Source organism: Haematobia irritans, chromosome 1, assembly GCF_050003625.1.
Source record: "Haematobia irritans isolate KBUSLIRL chromosome 1, ASM5000362v1, whole genome shotgun sequence".
Lineage (NCBI taxonomy): Eukaryota > Metazoa > Arthropoda > Insecta > Diptera > Muscidae > Haematobia > Haematobia irritans.
In genome coordinates this window covers 236,346,311-236,372,424 of record NC_134397.1, presented here as the reverse complement: position 1 = coordinate 236,372,424, position 26,114 = coordinate 236,346,311, and the positions used below count along the sequence as shown (strand labels likewise).

General features: G+C 34.2%; 3 protein-coding genes and 1 pseudogene across 3 annotated transcripts; 2 read left to right on the top strand and 2 right to left on the bottom strand.

Annotated features, from left to right (window-relative positions):
- Nucleotides 1–3,179: 3,179 nt before the first annotated feature.
- On the bottom strand, nt 3,180–4,744 carry LOC142228998 (uncharacterized). Its single transcript, XM_075299555.1, has 2 exons — nt 3,620–4,744; nt 3,180–3,548 (listed from the first exon to the last, which is right to left on the bottom strand). The coding sequence occupies exons 1-2, from the start codon at nt 4,679–4,681 to the stop codon at nt 3,540–3,542; spliced, it is 1,071 nt and encodes a 356-aa protein (XP_075155670.1). The 5' UTR covers nt 4,682–4,744; the 3' UTR covers nt 3,180–3,539.
- Nucleotides 4,745–16,485: 11,741 nt separating this feature from the next.
- LOC142228910 (cytochrome b5-like) lies at nt 16,486–17,595 on the bottom strand (annotated as a pseudogene).
- Nucleotides 17,596–19,613: 2,018 nt separating this feature from the next.
- BBIP1 (BBSome interacting protein 1) lies at nt 19,614–20,418 on the top strand. Its single transcript, XM_075299374.1, has one exon. It carries the CDS (start codon nt 19,992–19,994, stop codon nt 20,262–20,264), a length of 273 nt encoding a protein of 90 aa, XP_075155489.1. The 5' UTR covers nt 19,614–19,991; the 3' UTR covers nt 20,265–20,418.
- On the top strand, nt 20,398–26,114 carry LOC142228737 (LMBR1 domain-containing protein 2 homolog). Its single transcript, XM_075299268.1, has 3 exons — nt 20,398–20,570; nt 21,601–22,066; nt 23,442–26,114. The coding sequence occupies exons 1-3, from the start codon at nt 20,403–20,405 to the stop codon at nt 24,998–25,000; spliced, it is 2,193 nt and encodes a 730-aa protein (XP_075155383.1). The 5' UTR covers nt 20,398–20,402; the 3' UTR covers nt 25,001–26,114.

The window sequence follows — 26,114 nt, the reverse complement described above, 5'->3', positions numbered from 1 at the left end:
TTAAACTCAGGCTAAGTACAATATTAACCATAACTTTTGATAGAAATGTTCAATAAATTCGAACTTTTGACAGAATGCAGTTCACATTTATTTATTTATTTATTCATTCACATACTACAAGATATACAAAATCTTTTAAATTACAGTATGTGATTAATGTTGGTACTATTTACAATTTCGAATCATTTAAAGTGTTATCTTCTTTGTATCTCAACAACGAATGCTCTTTTATTTCATCATCTTTTCAGGCGTCACATAGTCGTATAAACAAGTACTTATAATTCTTTTACCTTTTATAATATTAAACCAGAGATGCAATACAATCGATCAGGGGTTTGCGCCAATAAAACACATTTGTGTCAAACGCCGCGAATGCGATTCTACTACAGCTCGGCCAACCTGACGAGAGTGATCGACCCGATCACAACTATTTATTAGGAAGAGCAGGCCTTTGTGTCTTTTGGGACCATAGACCTCCAAAGTCTAATATTACATGCCTCTATAACTCCCTCATATGGGATCTGGGTTATCTGGCAACCCTCTATGTCGCCTATAACATACCGGTCATTCGGCAGGACCTTCCGCACAACATAGGGGCCCTTAAATTTCGGAAGTAGCTTCTTATTAATCAACCAACGGTGTTATCCACATTCCTAATGACCACAAAATCACCCTCCTTAAAGGAGACTATACCCCTCGAGTGATTGGTCATCCTACTCTCGTTGTATCTCTGGGTCCTCAATATATTTTCATTAGCCCGCTCCCTTATGGCGTCTCGCCCCTCCCCAGGGCCTGAAAAGTTCTCCTCTAAGTACTCCGTCAGCTTGTCCACTATCTCGCCCTTCTGTGGAACCCCAAAAAGTGCCTTGCTAGGTGTGGTGCCGGTTGATCTATTCACAGAATTATTAAAAGCAAATTCTATCTTACTTAATTGTTTCACCCAGTCCGAATGGGATATCGGTTCGCTATACTTAGCCAACATACCTATCAAAGTCCTATTAACCCTCTCTACCTGCCCATTTGCTTGGGGAGAGTGCACCGCTACCTTCACATGTGTCACATTCCTCTCTTTCAGAAACTCTGAAAATTCTCTAGATGTGAAGCAACTCCCACGATCCGTTATACATCGGACAGGACGGCTGTAATAATCAAAATACTTCAATAATGCCGCATTTACCTCCTTGGTGCTAGTGGACAGGACAGGATATAATCTCACAAACTTCGTAAAAGCATCGATAACGACCAAGATATGCTTCCTTTTCGACTGGAGTGAGGGAAGCGGTCCTAAGTGATCCAAGTGAATAGTGTGGAAAGGTTTTGGATCTTTCGGTATACTATGCAAAACTCGCGTATTTCTAGTGGGGGCTGCATACATTATGCACTTTATGCAATTCCTAATAAAAGCACCAATCTTCTGCTTCATGGACGGAAACCAATAGTTCTCCCTCATACGCAAATAACATTTATCAACGCCTAAATGTCCCATCTGCTCATGAACGCCTCTAATAACCTCGTTCTCAATCTCATTCGGTACATACAACAACAGCTTACCGCCTATCTCCTTCCTGTAAACAACACCATTTTCCATCGCATACTTTTCTAAGTCCTCCTCCTCTAATTTCCTCCTCAACCCGCTTATAACCGCATCTCTCTTCTGTAAAGCGCATAGTTGAAAATCAATATCCTCAATTTCGACAGTGGCGACAGTCTCGCAGTCAAACTCATTCCTTGACAACGCATCTATATGTCCCATCCTTACACCCGGTCTGTGCCGTATAACATAATTATAATTTTCAAGCTCAAGCGCCCATCGAGCGATGCGACTATTAACAGTCCTCTTAGCCAAGGTAAGGGTCAACGAGTTGCAGTCCGTCACTATTTTAAATGGAATGCCCTCCAAGTAAACTCTGAATCGTCTTAGTGCATATATTATCGCCAGCGTCTCCAGCTCGAAGCTATGATACCGTGTCTCGGCATCGGTAGTCCTCTTAGAAAAATAGGCAACGGGATGATACGCCCCATCATCCTGCTTCTGTAACAATATAGCCCCGAACCCCATCCCACTGGCGTCGCAATGTAGCTCCGTCTCCCTTCTCGGGTTATATATAACCAAAACTGGGCCTGAAACTAAAATCCTCTTCAACTCGTCGAAAGACTGTCTACATTCCTCAGAAAATACGTATGGAACGCCCTCTTTTGTCAAATTACAAAGAGGACGTGAAATAACAGCAAATCCCTTTACAAATTTCCTAAAATACGAGCATAAGCCAAGGAATGACTTCAATTGCCTCACATTAACAGGAATTGGATAAGAAGTTATAGCCCTTATATGACCCTCCGATGGACTTATACCCCACCTAGAAACTGTGTATCCTAAATACTCAATTCAGGTATACGCGAACTTACACTTCTGAAGCTTCAACTCCAAACCATTCTCCGCAAGTCTTGTCAAAACTCTTCCCACCAATTCCTTGTGGTCGTCAAGTGTCGTCGACGCTATTACTATATCGTCCATGTATATCACAACCTCATTCCTCTCTAAAAAATCCTTAAATATAACCCCAATGAAGCGCTGAAATATAGCCGGGCCGTTCCTCAACCCAAACGGCAATCTCAAGAACTCGAACTGGCCCGATGGTATAACAAATGATGTATACTTAACCGAATCCTCAGCCAAGCGAACCTGATAGAACCCCGACTTCAAATCCATAACCGTATAAAATGTCTTGCCCTCCAAATGCTCTAGACACTCCTCTATCAATGGTAGAGGATAGTTGTCCCTTACAATAATCTTATTAAGCGCCCTATAGTCCACACACATCCTAGTCTCTCCAGACTTCTTCCTAGTCAACACAATTGGGGACGCGTAAGGAGAATTACTAGGTCGAATCACCCCCTTCTCCAAAAGATCACCTACTATCCTATTGACCTCCGTTTTTTCAGAAAACGAGAGGCGTCGCGGAGAACAGAACGGGGCACTAGCCGAATTCACCAAAATAGAGGCCTCGTAACCGCACGATTGAGGCTTGGACCAAAACTTAGAAAAATAATTCTCCTCAACAATTCTCAGAATGTCGACCTTCGCATCACCTGCCAATTCCGGGTTCACATCAATATCTACATTCCTCTCATCTCCCAGTTCTATAGCACATATCCTTTCAATTTCCCGAAATAAATCATTGTTTTCGATATAATTTTCTTTTATTGATATTTCCTCCTTAAAACTAGATTCACAAACATCTGAATTCAAATTAGAAATGGAACGGCACTTTGGACATAACGTTGCACCGTCCCTTATACTTAAAATAACGCAAAATAATTTCATAAAGTCTCTCCCCAATATAAAATCGCATGGTATACAATCATCCGGTACAATATATAAATCGATTACTCTAATGATCCCCTTAAATTCTATCTCCGAAAGCACTCTTCCACAAATCCTCAGACCTCCTCCTCCAACACCTCTGAACCTCGATATTCGTTCCCTACCCAATTGTGCAAAAGGTACCGCCGACTGAACCAAAGATCGTCTCACAAAACTATTGGGGCTACCAGTATCCAAAAGAGACATAATATCCAACTTTGTGTCACACTTAAATCCACAAAAGCTTACTCTTACCTTTACATTAAATTCTTTATCTGAAACGTCATCTATAGCCCCTACAGTTCTAAGGGGACAGCTTCCACGAATATGATCCGTCTTTCCACATATATAGCAAGATCCTCTGGGTCTCTTCTCCTTCGGGCAATTTAGGGCATAGTGTCCGAAATCCGAGCAGTTGTAACAACGTACCTTTCGAATGTCGTTTTTGTTGCCATCCAGATTTTCTTTATTCACTTTTGCATCTGCTATAATTTTCTCATAACGTGGTATTAGCCTCTTGATCTCAGAAATATTTGTCGCATTATAAAATATTGACACGGCTGGAGTTTTATCACGTAAACCTTCAACTATGTATTCAACGAGCTCAGCCTCAGTGATGGATGCATTCTGCGAAATCTCCTGCATAGACAGTACAAAACGGTGGAGGCTTTCCTTTCTTCGATCCCACGTTCTGGTTTCTAATTTCTTTAATACGTCCCTAGCACTTAGCGTTTTGTGAAATTCTGCACATAACTTGGCTTTCAGGTCGTCCCACGTGTCAGATGAAACCATCCTTAAATAAATATTCGCGCTACCAATCAACTTTCGTCTAGCCAATATAAATTTTTCATCGAGGGTGCAGCCTTGGATGTTTGTGATTGCCTCGAAGTCTGCAATCCACTTCATTACGCTGTACTCATCATCTCCACTGAAACTCGGAAGTAAATTCTCAATATCCGAAAAATTCACATTATTTCTTCTAACATTTTCTTGACATCTTCCAGTTTCCAGGTCTCGTATTTCCTTTTGTAGCTTAAGTATTCGTAAGCGTTGTATCAATCTTTCCTCTATTTCTCCGTAATTCTCATTATTAACAGACAAATGTACGCCTTCAGCCCGCGAATGGCTAGGTACCACAAATTCTAACGATTGGTTTTGAGCAGATGTCTCATTGTCTTGCGACGCAGCAGCTCCAACAACTCCTTGCAGTAACACTCTAAGCTGTCCTAGTGTTGCGGATTCTGGGAATTCTATTCCCAAAGATCTTAACTGGGATGCAATTTCATCCCTCGGATTCTTAGAATGATCCGACTCCATAATTTATTTCTCCAAATTTAATTTTGTATGAGCGTTGTTCTGTACACACCTGACGTTGTTATCTTCTTTGTATCTCAACAACGAATGCTCTTTTATTTCATCATCTTTTTCAGGCGTCACATAGTCGTATAAACAAGTACTTATAATTCTTTTACCTTTTATAATATTAAACCAGAGATGCAATACAATCGATCAGGGGTTTGCGCCAATAAAACACATTTGTGTCGTCAAACGCCGCGAATGCGATTCTACTACAAAAGTTACAATTACAAATCAACAATTATAATTACAAATCGCAAATATAGAAATATTTTATCATAATCATTAAAAACAAAAAAATGAAAACAAAAATGCAGCAAAAGCGACAGATAGTATAAAGAAAATAGTGTGTATAGGTTAGTATTAGTGTTAGGCAGAAAAATGTCCATATAATGCATTCTTGAATGTATTAGCATTGCCAATAAATTGAATCGATGCAGGTAAAGAGTTCCATAGGCGAACGGCGTTGAATAAGAAGTGCCATTCAGATACTAGTAGCTGATGTTGTTGTGGAATAATTAAAATTCTTCTGGTGGATCTCCCAAAGCGTAATTTATCATAAAGATATTTTGGTTCTTTGGTATAGATAATCTTTTGCAGCAAAATTAACATTCTGGTGTTTAATAGTTGCGCAAATTCTACACCATAAAGACATTTAGTGTAAGCAGCACAACTATCAAAGCGTTTGATACCGTACACATATCTAACGATTGCATTGTATGCTGTTTCAAGGCGACGTTTACTAAAAGCATCAGCACTACCAAACAGTTCACTGCCATAAAGGATTATTGGCATTAAATACGTTTTCGCAAGCAGTTGTTCTTCTGTTTTTCACGGACCATACCAAAAATTTTCCCAGCAGTGGTGCAAACATGATCTTTCCAAGTTAATGAGGAATTAAAAATGATTCCCAGATTCTTTGACTTATTAACTCTCTCGATGGTTTCATTACCAACTTTAACAGGTAGATCAGACGAAACGACGTGTGTACGATTGCTCATGATTAATAGTTTTGATTTATTTGGATTAATACACTCAAAAAAAAGTGAACTCTCTATTTCACTAAAGCCAATTTAACTTTATTTTAGTTCATGGAATTATTATGTTTGGAGAAAGTTTCCTTTACTCTAATAATTTTTTGTGTACGTTAGTTAAATTAACTAAAACCGAGGAAAAAAATATACTCAAATGAAGCATACAGATTAACTAAATTTGTGTCTTCCACAAAATAGTTCAGAATTTCTTTAAATTTGTAAATTTTACCAAAAATGCGTCCACCATGAACTTCGTATGTCACTAAAGACATTCTTGCAATTTTGAACTCCAAGTTTTTCCTTCAAACACCAAAATTTTCTTTAACAAGTGAAAAAACTTAATTATGTCTAATAAATTTTCTTGAATTTGTCGAAAAATATTTACTTAGTTTTATGACATCGGCGTGATGCCAACGTTTGTAATACTGTTTAGTTAAAATTTTCTACAAATATTCAAAATTTTCTAAAATTAACCGAAAGTTTTCTTCCTTGTTGGTTCACTGTTTTTTCAGTGTATGTAGACTATTTTCTGTAGCCCATTCATGTATGTTCAGTAGATCCAAATTTAATTTGTCGATTCCATTTGTTAACTCAGATTTTTTACAACTCAAGTAGATTTGCACATCATCAGCATATATATGAATTTTTGAAAACTTTAGACAGCTCGGAAGATCATTTATATAAAGGCAAAAAAGGAGAGGGCCCAATATCGATCCTTGTGGTACACCCTTAGTAACAGTTAAAGGTCTGGAGATTGTACCATTAATTTCCACAGCCTGTGTTCGTTGCCGCAAATAGGATGAAATTAGTGAGACAGCAGCTGTTGAAAAATTAAAGAAGTATTTCAGTTTCGTACACAGTATCTCGTGGCTCACACAGTCGAACGCTTTAGAGTGGTCCAATAACGTGAGACAGGTGACAAGTCCATCATCTATTGAACAACAAATATCATGTGTTTTGGCCTGAAGCCCGATTTCACATCAATCTGAATAAAAAACACATCAATCTGAATAAAAAACAGCGAACTCCATGCTAAGTCGACTTAGGGTACGCTGGAATGAGGGCATCGATATGCTTGTGAAATAGTTGACTACAATTTCTTAATAAAAGCTATATATACATGGGAGCTATATCGCAGGCTCCCATGTATATATTGCGCCCTATAAGCCCTTATATTGTCCCAGAGGCCAGAATTTTTATTTGACTTACTACTAAGAGTACACACAAAAATATAATTTTTGGATTCAATCACGAAATTGATTGATCTAATTAATTTTTAATTGAAATGTCTTCAATGACAAAAATGATGATATCAATCACCAAAATTAAAGTATTGATCCAATTAAAAAATTAATTGATATTAATTTTTGTGATTGATTGTTTGTTAATGAACAATTCGTTGAATCAATTAATTTTTAATTAAAATTTTAATTGGAAATATTTTGGTGAAATTTTTTTCTTTGCAGAATTAACGTTATTGTTAAGGATGTCAAATTTGGTTTAAATCGCTTCAGATTGGGATATATCTCCGAGATATGTATTTCGAAATCTAGTACGTATTCTTATAGAATATCTAGACTGAAAAATTAACTTTCTATGACCCTTTGGGAATTTTAACTAATCTGTTTTCAAATTTTTGAGATTTTCATAATACGTTGTTAAAATGACATTTTTGGATTTTCAACAAGCAGTTACAAAATTCTTCCTTCCCACAAATACAAAAATGAATGAACCACGCTAAAGTTTATTCTTACTTCGTTTTAGAATTATGCAAACAATTTATTTTTTTTTTTGTATGGGGAAAATTTCGTAAAAAAAATTTAAAAATAATCTAAAACAAAATAAGTTTTTAGCAATAAATAAACAATTTTAGGATTTGTTTAATAACGATTTTTTCTGCGTACAATCAAGTTGCAAACATTTTATCTTATATTTGTTTAAAGGTCACATTTAGGATGCGTGAAAATATACGCATATTTGACTACAGAAGGACATGTTTGCTACGGTTTATGTGGAATATGTTTTGAACGAAGGACGTTTTAAGCTAAATGTGTGAAATTAGGTCCAAATTTTTTTCCGATTTAAAAACAGCCCCCATATACATTTTTCGCAAGTTATGCACTTACATGATCGCAGAGAAAAACATTTGGCTGTGGTTTGTTTTCTCCAAGTCTCGCACAGATAGTATAATTGATATTTGTAAAAATGGCAATTAATGCTTTAATACAATTAATTGATTTAATTTACTAATAAACTCATCTTTAACAACTGTTAAGATCATTAAGAACATGATATTCTTGAAGTTTACTTTTAAATATTTTTGGGATGTAATTAAATAATTTGAAGAAGATAGGAAGACGGATGCATACGCGATTGTCACTTGAAATATTTTTAATAAGTGATGATGACATTATTATTACTATTTTTTTTTTGTATTTATTTATTCACACACAACTCATCAAATGTACATCCCAGGAAATCAAGAACATAATGCAATATACTGGTATCACCAAACACATGACGTATGTTTGGGCTATTCTCCATCAATTTATAATAAAATTTGCATCAAAGAGTTCATATTTTATACTTTTTGTACTGATTTATTTTTGCTTTTAGCGGCTAAACTCGAACTTAATATCCACCTTTAAGGTGCCCGTATGCAGACGAAACTCGAATCAATAGTACCAAATTGTATATATAAAAATAAATTTTTATATTCCCAGAAAAAAATTGGAAGTTGTTCCACAAACATTTCTTTTTAAGTGCATAGCGGGATCCTCCATCAAATTTTTTCCACTTCCAATGAAGTTCTTTTGGACTAGTCTTAGAAAATACGCTATTTTCAAATCGTAAAAGTTGTTGAAAACAATTTTTTTTTTGAATTTTTTTGAAGCGAAAATGAGACTTTCTTTTATGTACAGAGTCCAAAGTGGGTAACGCGCACCCAGAACCAATCGGACCACTAGTACTAAAGTAGATTTAAGCCTCCAAGTTTCCGGATTACAATTTGGGGATCCCATAGACTATAGACTTTAGATAGATGAGCCATGAGTGTCAAACTATTTTTGACAGTTCCGAAGATTAAGAATAAACGAGAAAAATAGGAGCACGCTTACAATCTCTTTCGTTTTCCTTTTTGTAGTTTGCCAATTTTACACAAAATTAGAACGTATTTGATGCAACAGAGGATTTATAAATAAATTAATATATTAAAAGTTCATATTTGAACAAAAAATTGTGACCAAAACCGCGAAAATACGAAATTTAATTTTGAGCAGCATTGCTCTTTACGATCAACACAAAAGCAAATGCACGAAAATTAATGTTTGGGACCGACTCTTTACGAAAAATCAAAACGAAATGTCAGAAAATTAATTTTTGGAACTGACACATTGTTTTTAAAGAGAATAGTGGATCATCTATCTAAAGTCTATAGTCTATGGGGGATCCAAACTACTTTTTTGGAAGCTCTTTTTGGTTTGCTGGGTTACTCAGTATATAATCACTTTACAACACTGTTTTTCTTTTTGTTAATAAGAATAAATTACTGCTACATAATTCAAAGGCGCTCCATATAATAAACCTCGTAGTAATGTTGGAAATTTTGATTACTTTTGACTACTCGTTACTACTCGTTACTTTTGAATTGAGTACTCGTTACTACTCGTTACTTTAATAAAAAATTCAAAAAAGACCATTTGTATAATTTTTAATAATATTTTCTTTCCCAACAGTTAATAATATATATTTGGTGCTTTTTGCATTTCGGGAGTTGGCATCACTGATAAACGGCGTAACAACTTTGAAAGGCGTCAATTTTTGTTTGACCGCCTTTTGCAGAACCGATTTTTTTTATTTGATAGTATTAGGGCTGTTTTCTTTTTGCACTGGATAGAACTTTTGTATGGTAATCGTTGCACTGGTGTTCTATCCAGTGCAACTATCAGTGCAAGTCGCACCAGAGTCACCATTATATGCGAATTTTGTAGTTATCAAAATATGAATTGGCAACTAACTAAAATACTGGGGAGGAACACATCTCAAGTAAATGTCACATACTGAAAAGAAGAAGAAACAAAAGCAAATGTAAATAAACAAAACAGAAGTATTTGTTTAAATTTTGTTTCACTGCAACAAAAACAGGAATATGTATCGAATTATGTAGAAATATCTAGTGGCCCAACTTTAAATGTAGCGTCTCTAACAACTTCCAATAAAGGAACTCTCACGGAAGTGACGATTTCATTTGGACATTTCGTCAAAGGCCTTCTCTGTATTTCGTAAGACTCACAATAATTATGGAGTTCGAAAAAATTTAACCGCGCCTTAAATTTTTACAAAAACACCTTAAATGGCATGAGAATCAGTGAAATGTGTTTTATTTTCCTACAAATCAAAGTTTAAATTGCATGGCTCGGGTGGTGGAAGTTTAGTACGAAGGTCCAAAGAAAAGTCTTAATCCAAGAAATAAAAACAGTTCCTTCAACAATGGTGGGGGTAATATTATGGTCTGGGGGTCGTTTTTTGGACATGTTATGGCTCCGATTTATAGAGTATAGAGGGCACTATGCTTTTGGAAATCTTCAAAAACAGTTTGTCCCATGTAATATTACCATAACAATCACGGGAAATACCGTCTACATGGATTATTCAGTGCGATCATGATCTCCAGCACTCGTATAGTGTGCTAAAACAACTTATTTCTAATGAAAAAGTGTGTGTACTTGTACTCTATGTTTCGAATTTAGGCCAATGTCGTTCCTATGTTTAATAAAAAAATAATGTATTATACCCTTCATTGTGGACCAAATTCATTGATACCATCTCAAGTTTGTTGCGAGCTATATAAAGGTTGATATTCCCATATGCATGAATTTGAATCTGCACCGATTTAGACAAAATTGTATACACTTCAACAAAATCTATGTACTTAATATTTGAAACTAACTTTATGGGACGAAACATAATTTTAGTCAAAAAAAAAAAAATAATAAGAAAATCTGAAGTCTGGCGGTGCAGACTATAATATACACAACTTTGTATTTAGATCCACATTTTGATAAAATCTCAATCCTTCAATTTTGTTGAGTGCTTTGTATAAAGGTTTATGTTGCTATTTACCTCACTCGATTTGGACAATGTATATTGTAATACTTCTATAAAGAGTGCGACGCAGGGTATACATTTTTAGGCAATTTCGCAAAATTGAATTTATAATCGGTCGAAAGATTTATATTAGAGGTTTTTTAAGAATCAGTGACCATCAGCACGAAATAACATTATATGAAAATTTACTATAGAAATACATTTTCAATAAATATGCTAAATTTTGAGAAAATTTTCTATAGAAATAAAATTTTGACAAATTTTTCTATAGAAAAACAAGTAAGGAAAGTCTATAGTCGGACAGGGCCGACTATATTATACCCTGCACCACTTTGTCAAATTTTTTGAGTGGTATATATAAAGATTTATGTTCCCATATAAAGGGTGATTCTTTTGAGGTTAGGATTTTCATGCATTAGTATTTGACAGATCACGTGGGATTTCAGACATGGTGTCAAAGAGAAAGATGCTCAGTATGCTTTGACATTTCATCATGAATAGACTTACTAACGAGCAACGCTTGCAAATCATTGAATTTTATTACCAAAATCAGTGTTCGGTTCGAAATGTGTTTATCAACAAATTTTGTTCAGCGATGAGGCTCATTTCTGGTTGAATGGCTACGTAAATAAGCAAAATTGCCGCATTTGGAGTGAAGAGCAACCAGAAGCCGTTCAAGAACTGCCCATGCATCCCGAAAAATGCACTGTTTGGTGTGGTTTGTACGCTGGTGGAATCATTGGACCGTATTTTTTCAAAGATGCTGTTGGACGCAACGTTACGGTGAATGGCGATCGCTATCGTTCGATGCTAACAAACTTTTTGTTGCCAAAAATGGAAGAACTGAACTTGGTTGACATGTGGTTTCAACAAGATGGCGCTACATGCCACACAGCTCGCGATTCTATGGCCATTTTGAGGGAAAACTTCGGAGAACAATTCATCTCAAGAAATGGACCGGTAAGTTGGCCACCAAGATCATGCGATTTGACGCCTTTAGACTATTTTTTGTGGGGCTACGTCAAGTCTAAAGTCTACAGAAATAAGCCAGCAACTATTCCAGCTTTGGAAGACAACATTTCCGAAGAAATTCGGGCTATTCCGGCCGAAATGCTCGAAAAAGTTGCCCAAAATTGGACTTTCCGAATGGACCACCTAAGACGCAGCCGCGGTCAACATTTAAATGAAATTATCTTCAAAAAGTAAATGTCATGGACCAATCTAACGTTTCAAATAAAGAACCGATGAGATTTTGCAAATTTTATGCGTTTTTTTTTTTTAAAAAGTTATCAAGCTCTTAACAAATCACCCTTTACATGCATTTAAATCTGAACCGACAATATATTTAAGACCAAAATTCTATTGACTTAAAATTTATGTCGGCTAATGCCCTGGGGTGGAACACAATGTTAGTAAAAAACAAGTAAGTAAAGTCTAAAGTCGGGCTGGGCCGACTATATTATACCCTTCACCACTATGTATACCAACATTTGTGTTACCACCTTAACTACTTCAAATTTGCTGGGAGCTATGCAAAGGTTTGCATTTCCAGATACAAATACTTATAATGAAGAGAATATTTGTACAAAAACACTAGAATTAAAATCGGCTATCACCATGGGATGAAACACAATGTTAGTAAAAAATATGGGAAATATGAAGCGAGAGAAATTTTAATGCAAGTGTACAAAAGGACATTTATGATTTATCAGGCGATACATATGTATACCAAATATAGGAAAATTTTAGTAATATTTGCAATTTTTGCTACTCACCAGTGGCGATTTTAAAAGGATATTGGTAGATCTCGCCAAGATATGTGGTCAAGTGTGGGTTGTAACATATTATTTGGCCATGTCGAGCGACTTGGAGCCTTATTTAAAAATCAACTGTTCTGTGGAAATTCTGGCACTACAGGATATGACTAAGCTATGAGGAAATCATCACAGAGTTTTGTCTAAAGTGTGGGAATTTTGGTCATATTTGTAATAACTGGAAACACGAATATATGGGGGTTTTATCTAAATCTGTACCAAATCAGATCAAACTTTACACACTTAAATATCTAAAATATTAAAGATTTTAACCAAATTTAACACACATAACGACATCTAAATCTGAATCGATTTCAATCAAATTTACCAAGCATTGCTAGAATGTTAATTCTACTCTCTGTGCAAAACTTCACGAAAATCGGTAGTAAACTTTGGCCTCTGTTGTCATATGAGTCTAAATCGGACGAAAGATATATATGGGTGCTATATCTAAATTTGAACCGATTTCAATCAAATTTTGCACTCGTGACTATATGGCCAAGCGTTATGTTTGAGCAAAATTTCAACCAAATCAGGGTAAAACTCAGGCTGAATCCATATAAGTGCATATCGTACGAAACATATATATGGGACCTATATCTAAATCTGAACCGATTTCAATCAAATTTGGCACACATGACTATACTACCAATTGTACTCCTTGTGCAAAATTTCAAGCTAATCGGTATAAAACTCTGGCTGCTGGGTCCATATTAGTGCATATCGGGCGAAAGATATATATGGGAGCTATATCTAAATCTGAACCGATTTCTTCCAAAATCAATAGGGTTCTATTCTGACCCAAAACACATACTTGTGCCAAATTCGAAGTCGATTGGGCTTAAATTGCGACCTAGACTTTGATTACAAAAATGTGTTCACGGACAGACGGACATGGCTATATCGACTCAGGAGCCCACCCTAAGCATTTTTGCCAAAGACCCCATGTGTCTATCTCGTCTCCTTCTGGGTGTTGCAAACATATACACTAACTTATAATACCCTGTTCAACAGTGTGGCGCAGGGTATAAAAATTTTATAAATTGTTGTTCATTAGGCCGTGAAGTACAAAAATATAACAGCAGACATATACTGCTGTTTTTAGCAGACTTTTTCTATGAGTATACTGGAAGTCGAGTCTGAATTTGGAAAATAAAGTTGTTAACTTGTTTTAAAGGATTTTAATAGCATATGGAGAACAAAAGCTGAAAAAATTAAAACTTAAAATTCGCTTCCTAGAAAGAAGTACACCAAACCGAAATTTAAAAAAAAAAATGTGTCTTAAAAATATCCTTACTAGTATTCTCCGCTTCTTTGGCTCGGATTTAAAAAAAAAAGGAAAAAAAGGAAAGGGAAAAAGTAAATTTTTAAAGTAAAGACAAAATCTTTGTAACAGGACATGCCTTTTTTTGAGTGTATACTGCTTAATTTTCATAAATAAGGAAATTCGGTTCATCTCCCAAACCTATACCAATGATACCCTTGCTTATGTTTACTAATTCGCATGGGGTGGTTTAGGGTATGATATAGTCGGCCCCGCCCAATACCGATATGGACCAATTTTTGTATGGTTGTTAGAAACCACATACTAACACCACGTACCAAATTTCAACCGGATCGGATGAATTTTGCCCCTCCAAGAGTCTCCGAAGGTCAAATCTGGGGATCGGTTTATATGGGGGCTATACGTAAAGTAATGCGATATGGCCCTTTTCCAATAAGATACGACCTATATCAATAACAACTTCTTGTGCCAAGTTTCAAGTCGATAGCTTGTTTCGAACGGAAGTTGGCGTGATTTCAACAGACGGACCGACCATCATCGGGTCGTATTTTTTTCCAAAACGAGGCCGGTCAGGCAGTTACTGTGAATGGTGTTCGCTATCGTAAGATGATAACGAACTTTGTATGGCCCGAATTTGCCCCACAGCTAACGAAACAATGCCTCTTTTGCGCAACAAATTTAATGTCCGTGTTATCTCACGTAATGGCAATGTCAATTGACCGCCAAGATCATGTGATTTGACACCGTTGGACTTTTTTCTTTGTGGTTATTTGAAAGAAAAGGTGTACGTCGATAAGCCAGCAACAATTCAATAGCTAAAGGACGAGATAATTCGGCACATTAACGGCATAGAACCTCAATTATGCCCCAGCGTCATCGAAAATTTTGACCATCGGATGGAGGTGTGCCACCGAGGTCGCGGCGTCTATTTGGCCTATAGTTTGTTCCATACATAATTGAGTAATACGAATATATCATAATAAAATAAAATTACAATAATGTCCTAAATAGTTTGTGTTTTATTCAAAATCAACATCGGCCCTTGAAAATGTAACCACCCTATTCTTTATGGGGTCTTAGAGCAATTTTTCGATCTGTTACAAACGGAATGACAAACTTAAAAAACCACCATCTTATGGTGGAGGGTATAAAAATAGCATTTGGAATAGTATATAATAATAAAATTGCCTTCTTCATCATTATTTAGAAAATATTCACCAAGACAGTATGATTTTGGTTTGGATTTTGCGGTAAAATTTAAAATTTTCATGAATTTTTTAGATATTTACGCTTCATTTGTGTATAATTTTTCTATTCTTTAGTTAACCCTCTAATGCCCAATCCCGCCTTTAGGCGGGCTTCAATAAATAAGGAAGCTTTTAGTAAAACACACCTTAACACAATAAAAATGGGTAAAATAAAAAGAAAACAGTTGGAACTGTTCAAGAGGCTTTGCAGCATATACTGAATTTTACCTATAAAATTTTCTTGTTTAGTTTTCTTGCTTTTGTGTCGTTAACATTAAATATTTATTCAGATGGCCAAAAAATTGGGGCATTAGAGGGTTAATTATACAAACATAATCCAAAAATGAATAAAGTTAAGTTAATTTGCTGAAGAAATAATAATTCCGATAACTAAAATAAACCTAATTTTTTTAATGGTTACATTTTCTTAATAAATTTTAAAATAATAAAAACTTTTGTCTTACACTTTTCGACATTTTTTATTTTCACGGCGAAAGCTTAGGGAAACCTTGAAAATAAAAAATGTAAAAACAAGTGTAATGAAACTTAGTTTTTATTGATGGAACAATGAACGCCTAAATGTTTTTTAACATATTTAAACATTTTGAAAGAAAATCTTCACTCCAGCGCCTCTAAAATGGGATTTCGTGATAAAGACTCCTTGTTCCAACAAGCAAACACCTCAAACACACGGCCTGGGATGTGAAAATATGGCTCCTTCATAAAGGTGGGTATTAAGTTCGACTTTTTTCACTAAAGTGAAAACTAAAACAGTAAAAAAAGGCCTAAAATTATACATATTTGTTGCAGATTTTATTATAACTTGATGGGGAATAGCCCAAAGCAAGTTTTCAAAAAGTTTGTATTCCTTAAAAAGTATTATTAGAGAAAAGTAATCGTGAAAAAATGGCGATTTTAGCGGCTAAACTCGAACTTAATACTCACCTTAACACTAAATATCTCAAAACGCAACCACAAAGCCCAGGTAGCAACCCCATTGAAAACTAGGATCTCATTTGGAACCGTGGATCGGACAAAACCAAATTTCATCTTGGACAGCCCTTAAAAAACGTGTTACAAGAAGAATGGGGCAAAATCTCTCAAGAAACGTGTCGATGCCAAGACGACTGGAAGCCATTTGCGCTAACAAAGGGTACTATTCCAAATACTAAGTGGACCAAAATAATGTCTCATACAATGTGATTACTGATACGACGAATACTTTTGTGAGCTTTTTTTGTAGTTTTTTGATTTAATGATTAAAAATAATACAATAAAATTAATTTCACGATTTTTGTTTACGTTTTGCTGGTTTGTATATCCATGGAAACATTTTAATAAAACTTTTTCATATAAATGTTAAGCGGTTTGCGATTTCAAGATATAAAAAAGAATATTTTTGTGAGTCACTGTATATGTTTTGTTTTTGTTTTTTGTATGACTTGTTTTATGGTCTAAAACAGCAAGAAATCCCTTTCTCAACTAAATATACAAATAAACTTGCGATATTTGTTTGTGGCTGGTGGTGGTGATGTTTTTCTCTGCCTACAATTATTGGTATTTCGTTCCAAAGAAAAACTTATAAACCAAGGTGGCTATTAAACCCAAGACAAAAGGCATCAGCCATGACTTCATTACGATTCCTCGTTCTTTTGCTCAGTATTCCATGTGGGTTCGGATTTTTCTGGAACATTTGTACGCTCTTCAGCAACTAGTTAACCGATTTTGTATTGTTGCATCATTTCACGGGCATATGAACTGTGACCAACTTCTTCGAAATTTTCTGTAGCATCTTTACCAGCTTGTTCGATCAAGACTTCTTCACCACCAGGATGCTCATTGAGAAAAGGGGTCACGTCATACACGTTGTTGTGGATTATGAACCAATTCTTTTCTTTTGTAATATTTTTGGCAACTTCGGCGTGGGTAAATTATTTTACATTTTGCGATGACATGGTGTTTAATTTAATAATTTGTGGTATTAAGTTGAATTATATTTCCTGTATATTCTCTCCCTCTTGTGATGGCTGGCCGATGTCTGTAATTCTACGTTAACTAGGCTTTTGTGATTTTGATGCAATTGGCATATCCATTTCTATACCACACATGCTTGTGGTATTAGCCACTTGTAAATCCACCACTTGAGCAAATTCCCATATTTCCACGCGTTTGGTTGATAAACATGACGCACTGAATCTGTTTCCACGCACGTAGCTGTTGCCAGCAGTCATTTGTTTTTGAAAGGCAAGCAGCAAATCCTTTAAAATTAATAATCACTCTTTCGTTTTTGGTACACTTATTTCTATAAATTGATTATTAAATGTATACCCCCTATTTTTATTTGTAAACAATAACTTTGATTTTGACATTTGACGACCAAGTGTTGCCAATCAAAATCGAAATTTAAACTGAAATTTTTTTTGCGTTTTATTTTAGCACTGGTTATCAGTGCAAAAAGAAAACAGCCCTATTGTTTGTTTACTTACATGTATTATGTATGTGTATCTATTTTATATGTATTAGTAAAATTAGTATTTTCCAGAGTATTTTATTTCAAATTGCCTGCATATTAATGAACAATTTTAAATGGCTTAAATATAAATATCAAATTAAAAATATCTGGATGGAACTGTTTGGAAATTATTTGAAATTATATTTGGTAAGAGGGGTTTTAGACGATGCAATTGGTTGCGTGCAATTTTTTTTATTCTCTTTTAAAGTTGCTTCTTAAAAACTTCAGCATTTATACGTTGAAATTTTTCATGCAATCGCTTGAAATTTCAAGTTTCAGAAATGTCAAAAAATTGCAAGAGGAACGGAAAACATGAAATTTTTTCTACCCCCTTTGCTTCTCTACCCCGTTTGCCTACAAACAAGAATTGCGTGCAATTATTGCATGCAATTATTGCATTGTCTAAAACCCTTCTAAGTTAAAATGGAATGAAAAGTTAAAGAAGTCTCTAAACGCATATTTATTTGCAGAAAACTAATATCTTTGGATGACACATTTTTGGAAGCATTCAGAAGCTGATCGATGAAAAAATATGGTGTCTCATCGACAAGTGCAATTTTCCACAAATCTTTCAAAGTGCAACCAATGGATGGATAATCTATCCTTTTCCATATCTACTAACTACACCTAGAAAATAAATTCGTTGCCTCAACCGAATTATTTGCCAGCTGTTTTGGGATAATTATTTTATTATTTATAAATAACAATTGGTTGTTATTTATATGGTTTGTTGGTGATAGATATACTTACCAAATTCCAATATTAAATGTAAAGGGCAGATTATATTGAGATTATATAATTCAATTTTCATATATTATGCATGTACGTACATATTACAGTTTTTATAAATATAAAATTATAATTCATAGACTTATACTTACCAGAAATGTCCTCCTTAAGTCTCTAGATATAAATACAGATCTCTGAAGTAGTTCTAGAATTTTATGTGCTTAATACAATAAAAGTATTTGTGTTGGTTGGTGTATGAAGCCTGCAAACTTTATGGAAACTTTTGTAATATTCCTTTTTTATAAATCGGTGCGATACTTACCTTAAGCCAAATTCTATTCTATGGGATAAACTATTCAATTTATTGCGGACTATTATTAAGTACATTTAGTGACGCTGTTCCCCGTTTTGCAAATTATGTAGCGTCATATCATCTAACATGTCGATGTTGATATTAATAGTTATTTGTTTGCAACAACTGCCTTAAGCGCGTCCCATAATTTGACTAAGATTCTATTAGTTTACTCAACTTTTGGTTGTACCAACCATTTGTTGATTCCCATGCTGGTGGTTAGCTCAACAATTTTATACGACATAAAACCAAATTTATCGGCATTGGTTATCGTAACCAATTGAATGGTTATGGGAATTTCTATTTGATCCTGTGAACTTTTTTATGGTCGTGTTGAATATATAATGGGTAAAATAATAAAAACATTGTTCTTGTAGCAAAAAATAACTGCCTGTTCATGAAACTCAAAATCGTCCCGCGACGAATCGTTCGTCTAGAGTGAAACTAAAATAACTTTATATATATTTGCTACAAATCCTCCAACTTTGCCATGGACTCATCCTTTATGATTTACTATCGACCACCGAAACAATTGTGATTCAACGGACTCTAGTTCTCGAGATATCAACGAGTGATTTTTGACGTTTCTTTCGTCTCGAGGCGAACGAAAATTCCAGTAAGTTCTGTAATGATCGAATATTATAAATATTCCCTAATTGTTTGAAAAACAGATGAATTTTAGCATTTTTCAAACGTTTGTGTTTATTGGGATTGTATTGTAGATATTGAGTACTCATTTAACTGTAACGAGTACTCAAAAGATTAGTCAGTAACGAGTACTTGCAATCAAATACTCGTTACTTTCCCAACACTACCTTAGGAAAACAACATACGTTTATTTATAAATATAAGAACTTAGGAAAACAACATACGTTTATTTATAAATATAAGAACTAAACTTTAATTAAGTGTGAAACAAAGAAGTTAAGGAGTATGGATGAGCTGTTGTTTTAGTATAATCAAAGACGTTACTCACATGGTTTATTCACGTTTTTGAACTATCATTGCCACTTTCAATCCACCCCCCACAAAGAAGAAAATTACAATAACAACATTTTTGTTGTACGAGTTAAGGCGGTGTGGTGATAAATAGATTTCGAGTCATCAACTGTTGTGAAGGAATAGGACTTCAAATTGCTTACGTTGACGACGTTGACCACTTACTGCTATTTCCTTCTCCGTTCCATTGATTATGACGGCAAAAGGCAACGCCAATGTAGAAATCAATAAATCTACCAGAGGAGGACCAACCAAAGAAGAGGATTCGTATAACAAAGAAAAAATTGAACTTATTGTACCGACCACAGGAAAATTGTATTTCGAAAATAAATCCGAGTTGGTATTTTGTAAACCACATTTAATGCCCCTCAAATCTCAAGCGCTGGAACGCTTGGAAGAAATGCAACGTGAGACAGCTCGCCAATTACAGGAAAGGCGTCTAAGAGGCTCCCACAAAAAGAACTAAACTTACTAGCAACAACAACAATAACCACTATAAGCAGTTTTTTCGCACACTCAGCTAAACTCCTCTTCTCCAAACATAACAAAAAAAATACAAATACAAATCACGTAATAACCAATAGATAAGAGGCGATTAAATATTATGGCTATATTATGGATTAATGTGTCTTTAGCATTGTGTTTAGCAGCTGGTTGTCTTTATCGATATGGAAATATTCCTCGGCAACATATTATTGTAACACTATCAGTGCTGACTGCATGGTGTTTTTCATTTCTCATAGTATTCACTATACCTTTGGATGTGACTTCGGTAGGTTATGATATGATATAAATATATCACTAATTTATCGTATAACAAAAAACTTTAGAATATTGACGTAATCCTGAGTACGAAGCATACCTAAAAAGGAATTAGCCAGTGTTCAACGTTTTCAAATAACGCCCAAAAACCAATCTATAGATTTTATTTAATTGTTTTTATCATAGCATATAAAATAAATGTGGAAAAATATAGGTCCATATATAGACGTCCTTTAGATTATGTTATTTTAGGCTAATTCATATCTAGTTCAGAATATTGCTGCTCCACATATGTAGGTCCGTGTTTTATATGCTTTTCATATGGGCCGATCAACGAATATTTTCTAGAGCATTTAGATATCTAAATAATCCTCAAATTTGCAAAACATTTTGATTTAGATTCTAAATAAGAGATGTAAAGCAATTTATATACGGTGTATATTGACCCTCCATTTGAAATCTGTGTTTATTTTAAATAGTCTAAAATGTGTGCTCGATATGATTTATATCGATAGCGATTTAGGTTTATCTACCAAGTACACCTATATCCTTATTTTACTTCTCGATCTTCTAGAAGTCTCAATTTTTACCTAATTTTACAAAGTTATTTTTTTTAAGACTGACAATAGTTGATTTTATATCTTAATATTTTGATTCACTTTAAATTAATCATCCATTTTATTTCTTGGATTGTAAAACGCGAATTGCATTTCCAGAAATCTGTCTCAATATTATTCTATTGGCCGTTAGTTATGGCGGTTTTACGTATACTGTCCTTATTTCCATTAACTTAAATCGTTATTAAAGACTATATGAGCTTCTCCTCGGACTAAATAAGGGTCTTTTGTTATTGCTCTTGGTAAAGTCAAATACAATTCCTTATAAAGCTTTTTTACAAATTCAAATTTAAAATTTCTTAAAATAAACTCATACGTCTGCATTAATAAAAATATTTCTAATTTCATTACTATATATATAAAATTTTTATTGTCTTCATTGTTTTATCAATTTTTTGTCTTTTTCTTCTCCCCCCACTTTAGACACTTTATCGCCAATGTATACAAGAACATAATACTAACACCACAGCTTTATTAGCTCCAACAACTATTGGCACAAATCATCACCATCATTCTCTAAGTAGAAATGAGTCATCGCCGGCAGCGTTGCATTCGAAACCCGCAGAATGTGAAAAACCATGGGTTTTAATTCCCGAAGAAGTTTTTCCTAATTTATGGAGGATTATCTATTGGAGTTCCCAATTCCTTACATGGTTAATAATGCCATTGATGCAATCATATTTGAAGGCTGGTGATTTTACAATTAAGGGAAAATTGAAATCGGCTCTAATTGAAAATGCTATATATTATGGATCATATCTCTTCATATGTGGCATACTTCTAATTTATATTGCAGCAAAAGGAGTTTCATTAGATTGGCAAAAGCTAAAAGCTATAGCCTCATCGGCTTCGAATACGTGGGGTTTATTTTTGCTGATATTATTATTGGGTAAGTCAAAATATCATTCCACATAAAAATTCGTTATAGTTTTTTTTTTCATTTTTATTAAAATTTTGCAAATTCTATTTGTTATTTTATCCTAAGTTATTTAAGGGAAGTTTTATATTAGGTTGGGCGAAATTGGCTACCAATATGGTGAATATTCTCTTTTGAGTCAAATGCCGGAACATTAATGTTTGGAGCTAACTCTTTACGAAAAAATAAAAACGAAATGTCAGAAGATTTGTCAAATTTAATTTCATTGGAAAATTTTGTCAAAATTTAATTTCTATAGAAAATTTTGTCAAAATTTTATTTCTATAAAAAAATTCTCAAAATTTTATTTCTATAGAAAATTTTGTCAAAATTTAATTTCTATAGAAAATTTTGTCAAAATTTTATTTTTAACGAAAATTTAGTCAAAATTTTATGTTATAGAAAAATATGTCAAAATTTTATTTCTATAGAAAATTTTGTCAAATTTTTATTTCTATAGAAGATTTTGTAAACATTTTATTTCTATAGAACATTTTGTCAACATTTTATTTCTATAGAAAATTTTCTCAAAATTTTAGTTCTTTAGAAAATTTTGTCAAAATTTTAGTTCTTTAGAAAAATTTTTCAATATTTTATTTCTATAGAAAATTTGGTCAAAATTTTATTTCTGTAGAAAATTTGGTCAAATTTTAATTTCTATAGAAAATTTTTTCAAAATTTTATTTCTGTAGAAAACTTACTTTACTTTATTTATAGTTAGTAGTCCATTGTAATTTATATAAATTGGCCGCTTTGTGGCTTCATTTTACATAATGAAAATAAAATAAAAATAAATAAATAAAGGCTGTCAAAATGTATTTCTATAATGATTTACCGGATAAAAGACGTTTAATTTGAAATGTGTAAGGTTTTATTGGAAGTGAAAATGATATATTAACAAAATGTTTAGTAGAAATTAATTTAATTTTTTCAATAAGAGAAATTGAAATATTTACCGTATTATTTTTAGAATTTATACAACATGACGAAAGATTAAATGTAAGTTTTTCGCAGTTTTTCGCTGAAAATTATGGTTCATTTATATGTCAGATTTAAATAAAGCAAAGCCCTGGGGAAGATTGAAACACGGGTTACAAATGTAATAAAAAATAACCCTTTATTGGCATAACTTCGTGACCTTGATCAAGTCAGGCTAGAAATTCTAGACAACAAAGAGAGACAATTGCACTTCAAAGTTGAGTTTTTTGTTAAGTTTTTTTTTTTAATTTTTAGAGTCGGAAAGTAAAACTGTTTCAGTTGACAAGGAAAAAAGAAATTTATTTTTCCTATTTCAGAAAATGTATTCCATGTGAAAATTTGTTTTTAATACTCATATTTAATTTTTTAGGGTATGCACTTGTCGAAGTACCACGTTCTCTGTGGAATAATGCAAAACCTGGATTTACACTTCAATACGCTTACTTCAAAGCAGCCAAACTTAGTGCCGAAAAGGCTGAAGCTGAGGAGAATGTAGATGATGTTCTAGAATCACTAGAAGGCATTAGCCGTTCCGTTCCCAATAATCATGATTTGAGACCTTGCGTCGAGACAATATTACGCAAAGTACCAACAGAGCTTCTGGAACGGGCCGCACGAAATTACTCACGTGGTGGTAATGGTGGTGGTACATCAACTATAGTTCCTTCGGAAAAGGCACTGGTACGTATACACAGACAGGTGATTAAATCTTTGCAAACCCTGCAACGTACAGAGGCCTTGTGGAGCGTTCAAGTTGGCACGGTGTTGAATCTTGAAGATGTATCCCGGAATATGCATTCTGCGGAAAAACGCTTTAAAACCGAATTTCCTAAGGCACGCTCACAACTGGGAAGATTTCTCTACTCGCCTATATTGCATTGGTATTGGGCGTGTTTGCTGCGAGCACCTCTATTAAAATCACTGTGTATTGTAACGGCCATTATGTCGGGTATGGTGGTATGGAGTGAGTTGACTTTCTTTCAACGAAGACCAGTACTTTCGATTTTCGCCAATGTCATTAATGTGGCTAAACATAGCTATGATTTCTTTACCATTGAAGTATTCTCGATGATAGTGTTGTGTTACCTGTTCTATTGTACTTATTCAACCATATTACGGATACGTTTTTTGAATCTCTACTATTTGGCTCCACATCATCAGACGAACGAACACAGTTTAATATTCAGTGGTATGCTACTATGCCGTCTGACTCCGCCCATGTGTTTGAATTTTTTGGGTCTGATCCATATGGACTCACATATTATAAAGGAACGTGTTATGGAAACCTATTATACACAAATTATGGGTCACATGGATGTCATTGGAATAATTTCAAATGGTTTTAATATTTATTTTCCCATGTGTATGTTGGCATTTTGTTTGGCCACATGGTTTAGTCTGGGCTCACGGGCCCTTAGTGTTATGGGCTTTCAACAATTTCTACAAAATGAAACCATTGCAACGGAATTGGTACAAGAAGGCAAGGATCTAATAGCACGTGAGAAACGCAGACGTCAGCGAGCAGAAGAGGCTATGAATCGTAGGAGAGAATTCTCACGCAACAATGAGGCAATAACCGCAAACATTTATGTCAATAAGTATGGTAATCTTAACAACAGTAATAGTAGTAGTGCCAATGCTGCTTCCAGTGCAACGGCCAATCGAATAAGCTCAAATGTACCCTCAGATGATCTAATACGTAATGGAGACAATTTGCGTTATGACACATTACCACGCTCGCTATCGGATGAAATAAACGAAAGGTTTGGTGTAAGTACAGCAGCAGCAGCGGCACAAGTAGCTTTTAAGGGACCACCATCTACCAGTCATTATCGTTTGGAATTTGGTGATTATGAAGAAGACGATTTTACAGCAACATCGGCATCCAATCGAATTGAACCTCCTCGTGGTCTATTTGATGATGTTTGAATCGAATAGAATAGAAATTTACTGAACTCAAGCGCTGTGTCTAGCGCCGTATTATGCTCTCTATCTCCACTCCTTTCAATATATTAGTCACAATTAAAAAGGAATATAGATATATCTAGTTAATAATGTAAAATGTATTACTATTCGTGTAAACAGAAATCATGGCATTTTCTTTTCAGTAACTTAATAATGTCAATTCCCTTAATCTTCCTGTCCAATAAGCGCGAATAAATATTGTAATAATTTCTAGAAATCGCCCATGGTAGGTAGTACTAACCTCTTGCCCCAGATCACATTGGTTGGCCTTATTAATTTAAATTTTATATTTTTAAGTTTTGGTTTTATTTTGATTATTGTTTGTTTGTTTGATTTCTTCTGCCCTTCTCTCGCCATTATTATCATTATTATGTAGGTAAGCAGGTTTAAGTTGTATTGATATATTTTGACAGTTTATAAATTTGCATTATAAATATAAAATAAGAATCTAAGTATTGATTTTACTTCTAAATAGGATGTAATGTATACATTTAGGTTGAATTACACACCTTGCGTCAATCCGTGCTTTGATGGAAGGGTTGATTTTTTCTATTTGCGGCAGACTATTCGAGCTTTTGATTTCAACTCTTCAATCATCGGACGCATTGTACGTATTGAACGCATGATATGTAATTCTACCGTTTATCGTATATATCATATATACTAGATGAAGGAGCATTTCATTTCGATTCCTAACAGTTGAATTAGATTTTATAATTATTTATAATTTACTTCAGAAACTGAATCTATTTGAAGCATAAATCAAATTTATTTTCTGAAAGAAAATCTTTTATTGCATTGTCCATCTGGATAAATATATGAAGAAAAACAAAATAGATTTTGTTTAACCACAGGTAATCCAACACATAGTTTTGGCCGTTATTGGAAACGTACGATACCGTGAACTTTAGTATATTGAAAATAAAACTCTTGCAGTCTTGATATTTGTTTGTTTCATATATTTTACCAGCATGACTGCACTTTCATTATAATTTGGATAGTGATACACTTGGTTTTATTTGTAAGCAGCTTATGTAACAAATAAATGTATCGAAATAAAATAATCATTTATTTTATA

Excerpts from the sequence above, each read along its gene's own strand:
- LOC142228998 (XM_075299555.1), bottom strand. The coding sequence starts at position 4,681 with ATGGAGTCGGATCATTCTAAGAATCCGAGGGATGAAATTGCATCCCAG.
- BBIP1 (XM_075299374.1), top strand. The coding sequence starts at position 19,992 with ATGACGGCAAAAGGCAACGCCAATGTAGAAATCAATAAATCTACCAGA.
- LOC142228737 (XM_075299268.1), top strand. The coding sequence starts at position 20,403 with ATGGCTATATTATGGATTAATGTGTCTTTAGCATTGTGTTTAGCAGCT. Across the intron at positions 20,571-21,600 it reads TACCTTTGGATGTGACTTCG|ACACTTTATCGCCAATGTAT; the intron begins GTAGGTTATGAT and ends CCCCCACTTTAG. Across the intron at positions 22,067-23,441 it reads TTTGCTGATATTATTATTGG|GGTATGCACTTGTCGAAGTA; the intron begins GTAAGTCAAAAT and ends TTAATTTTTTAG.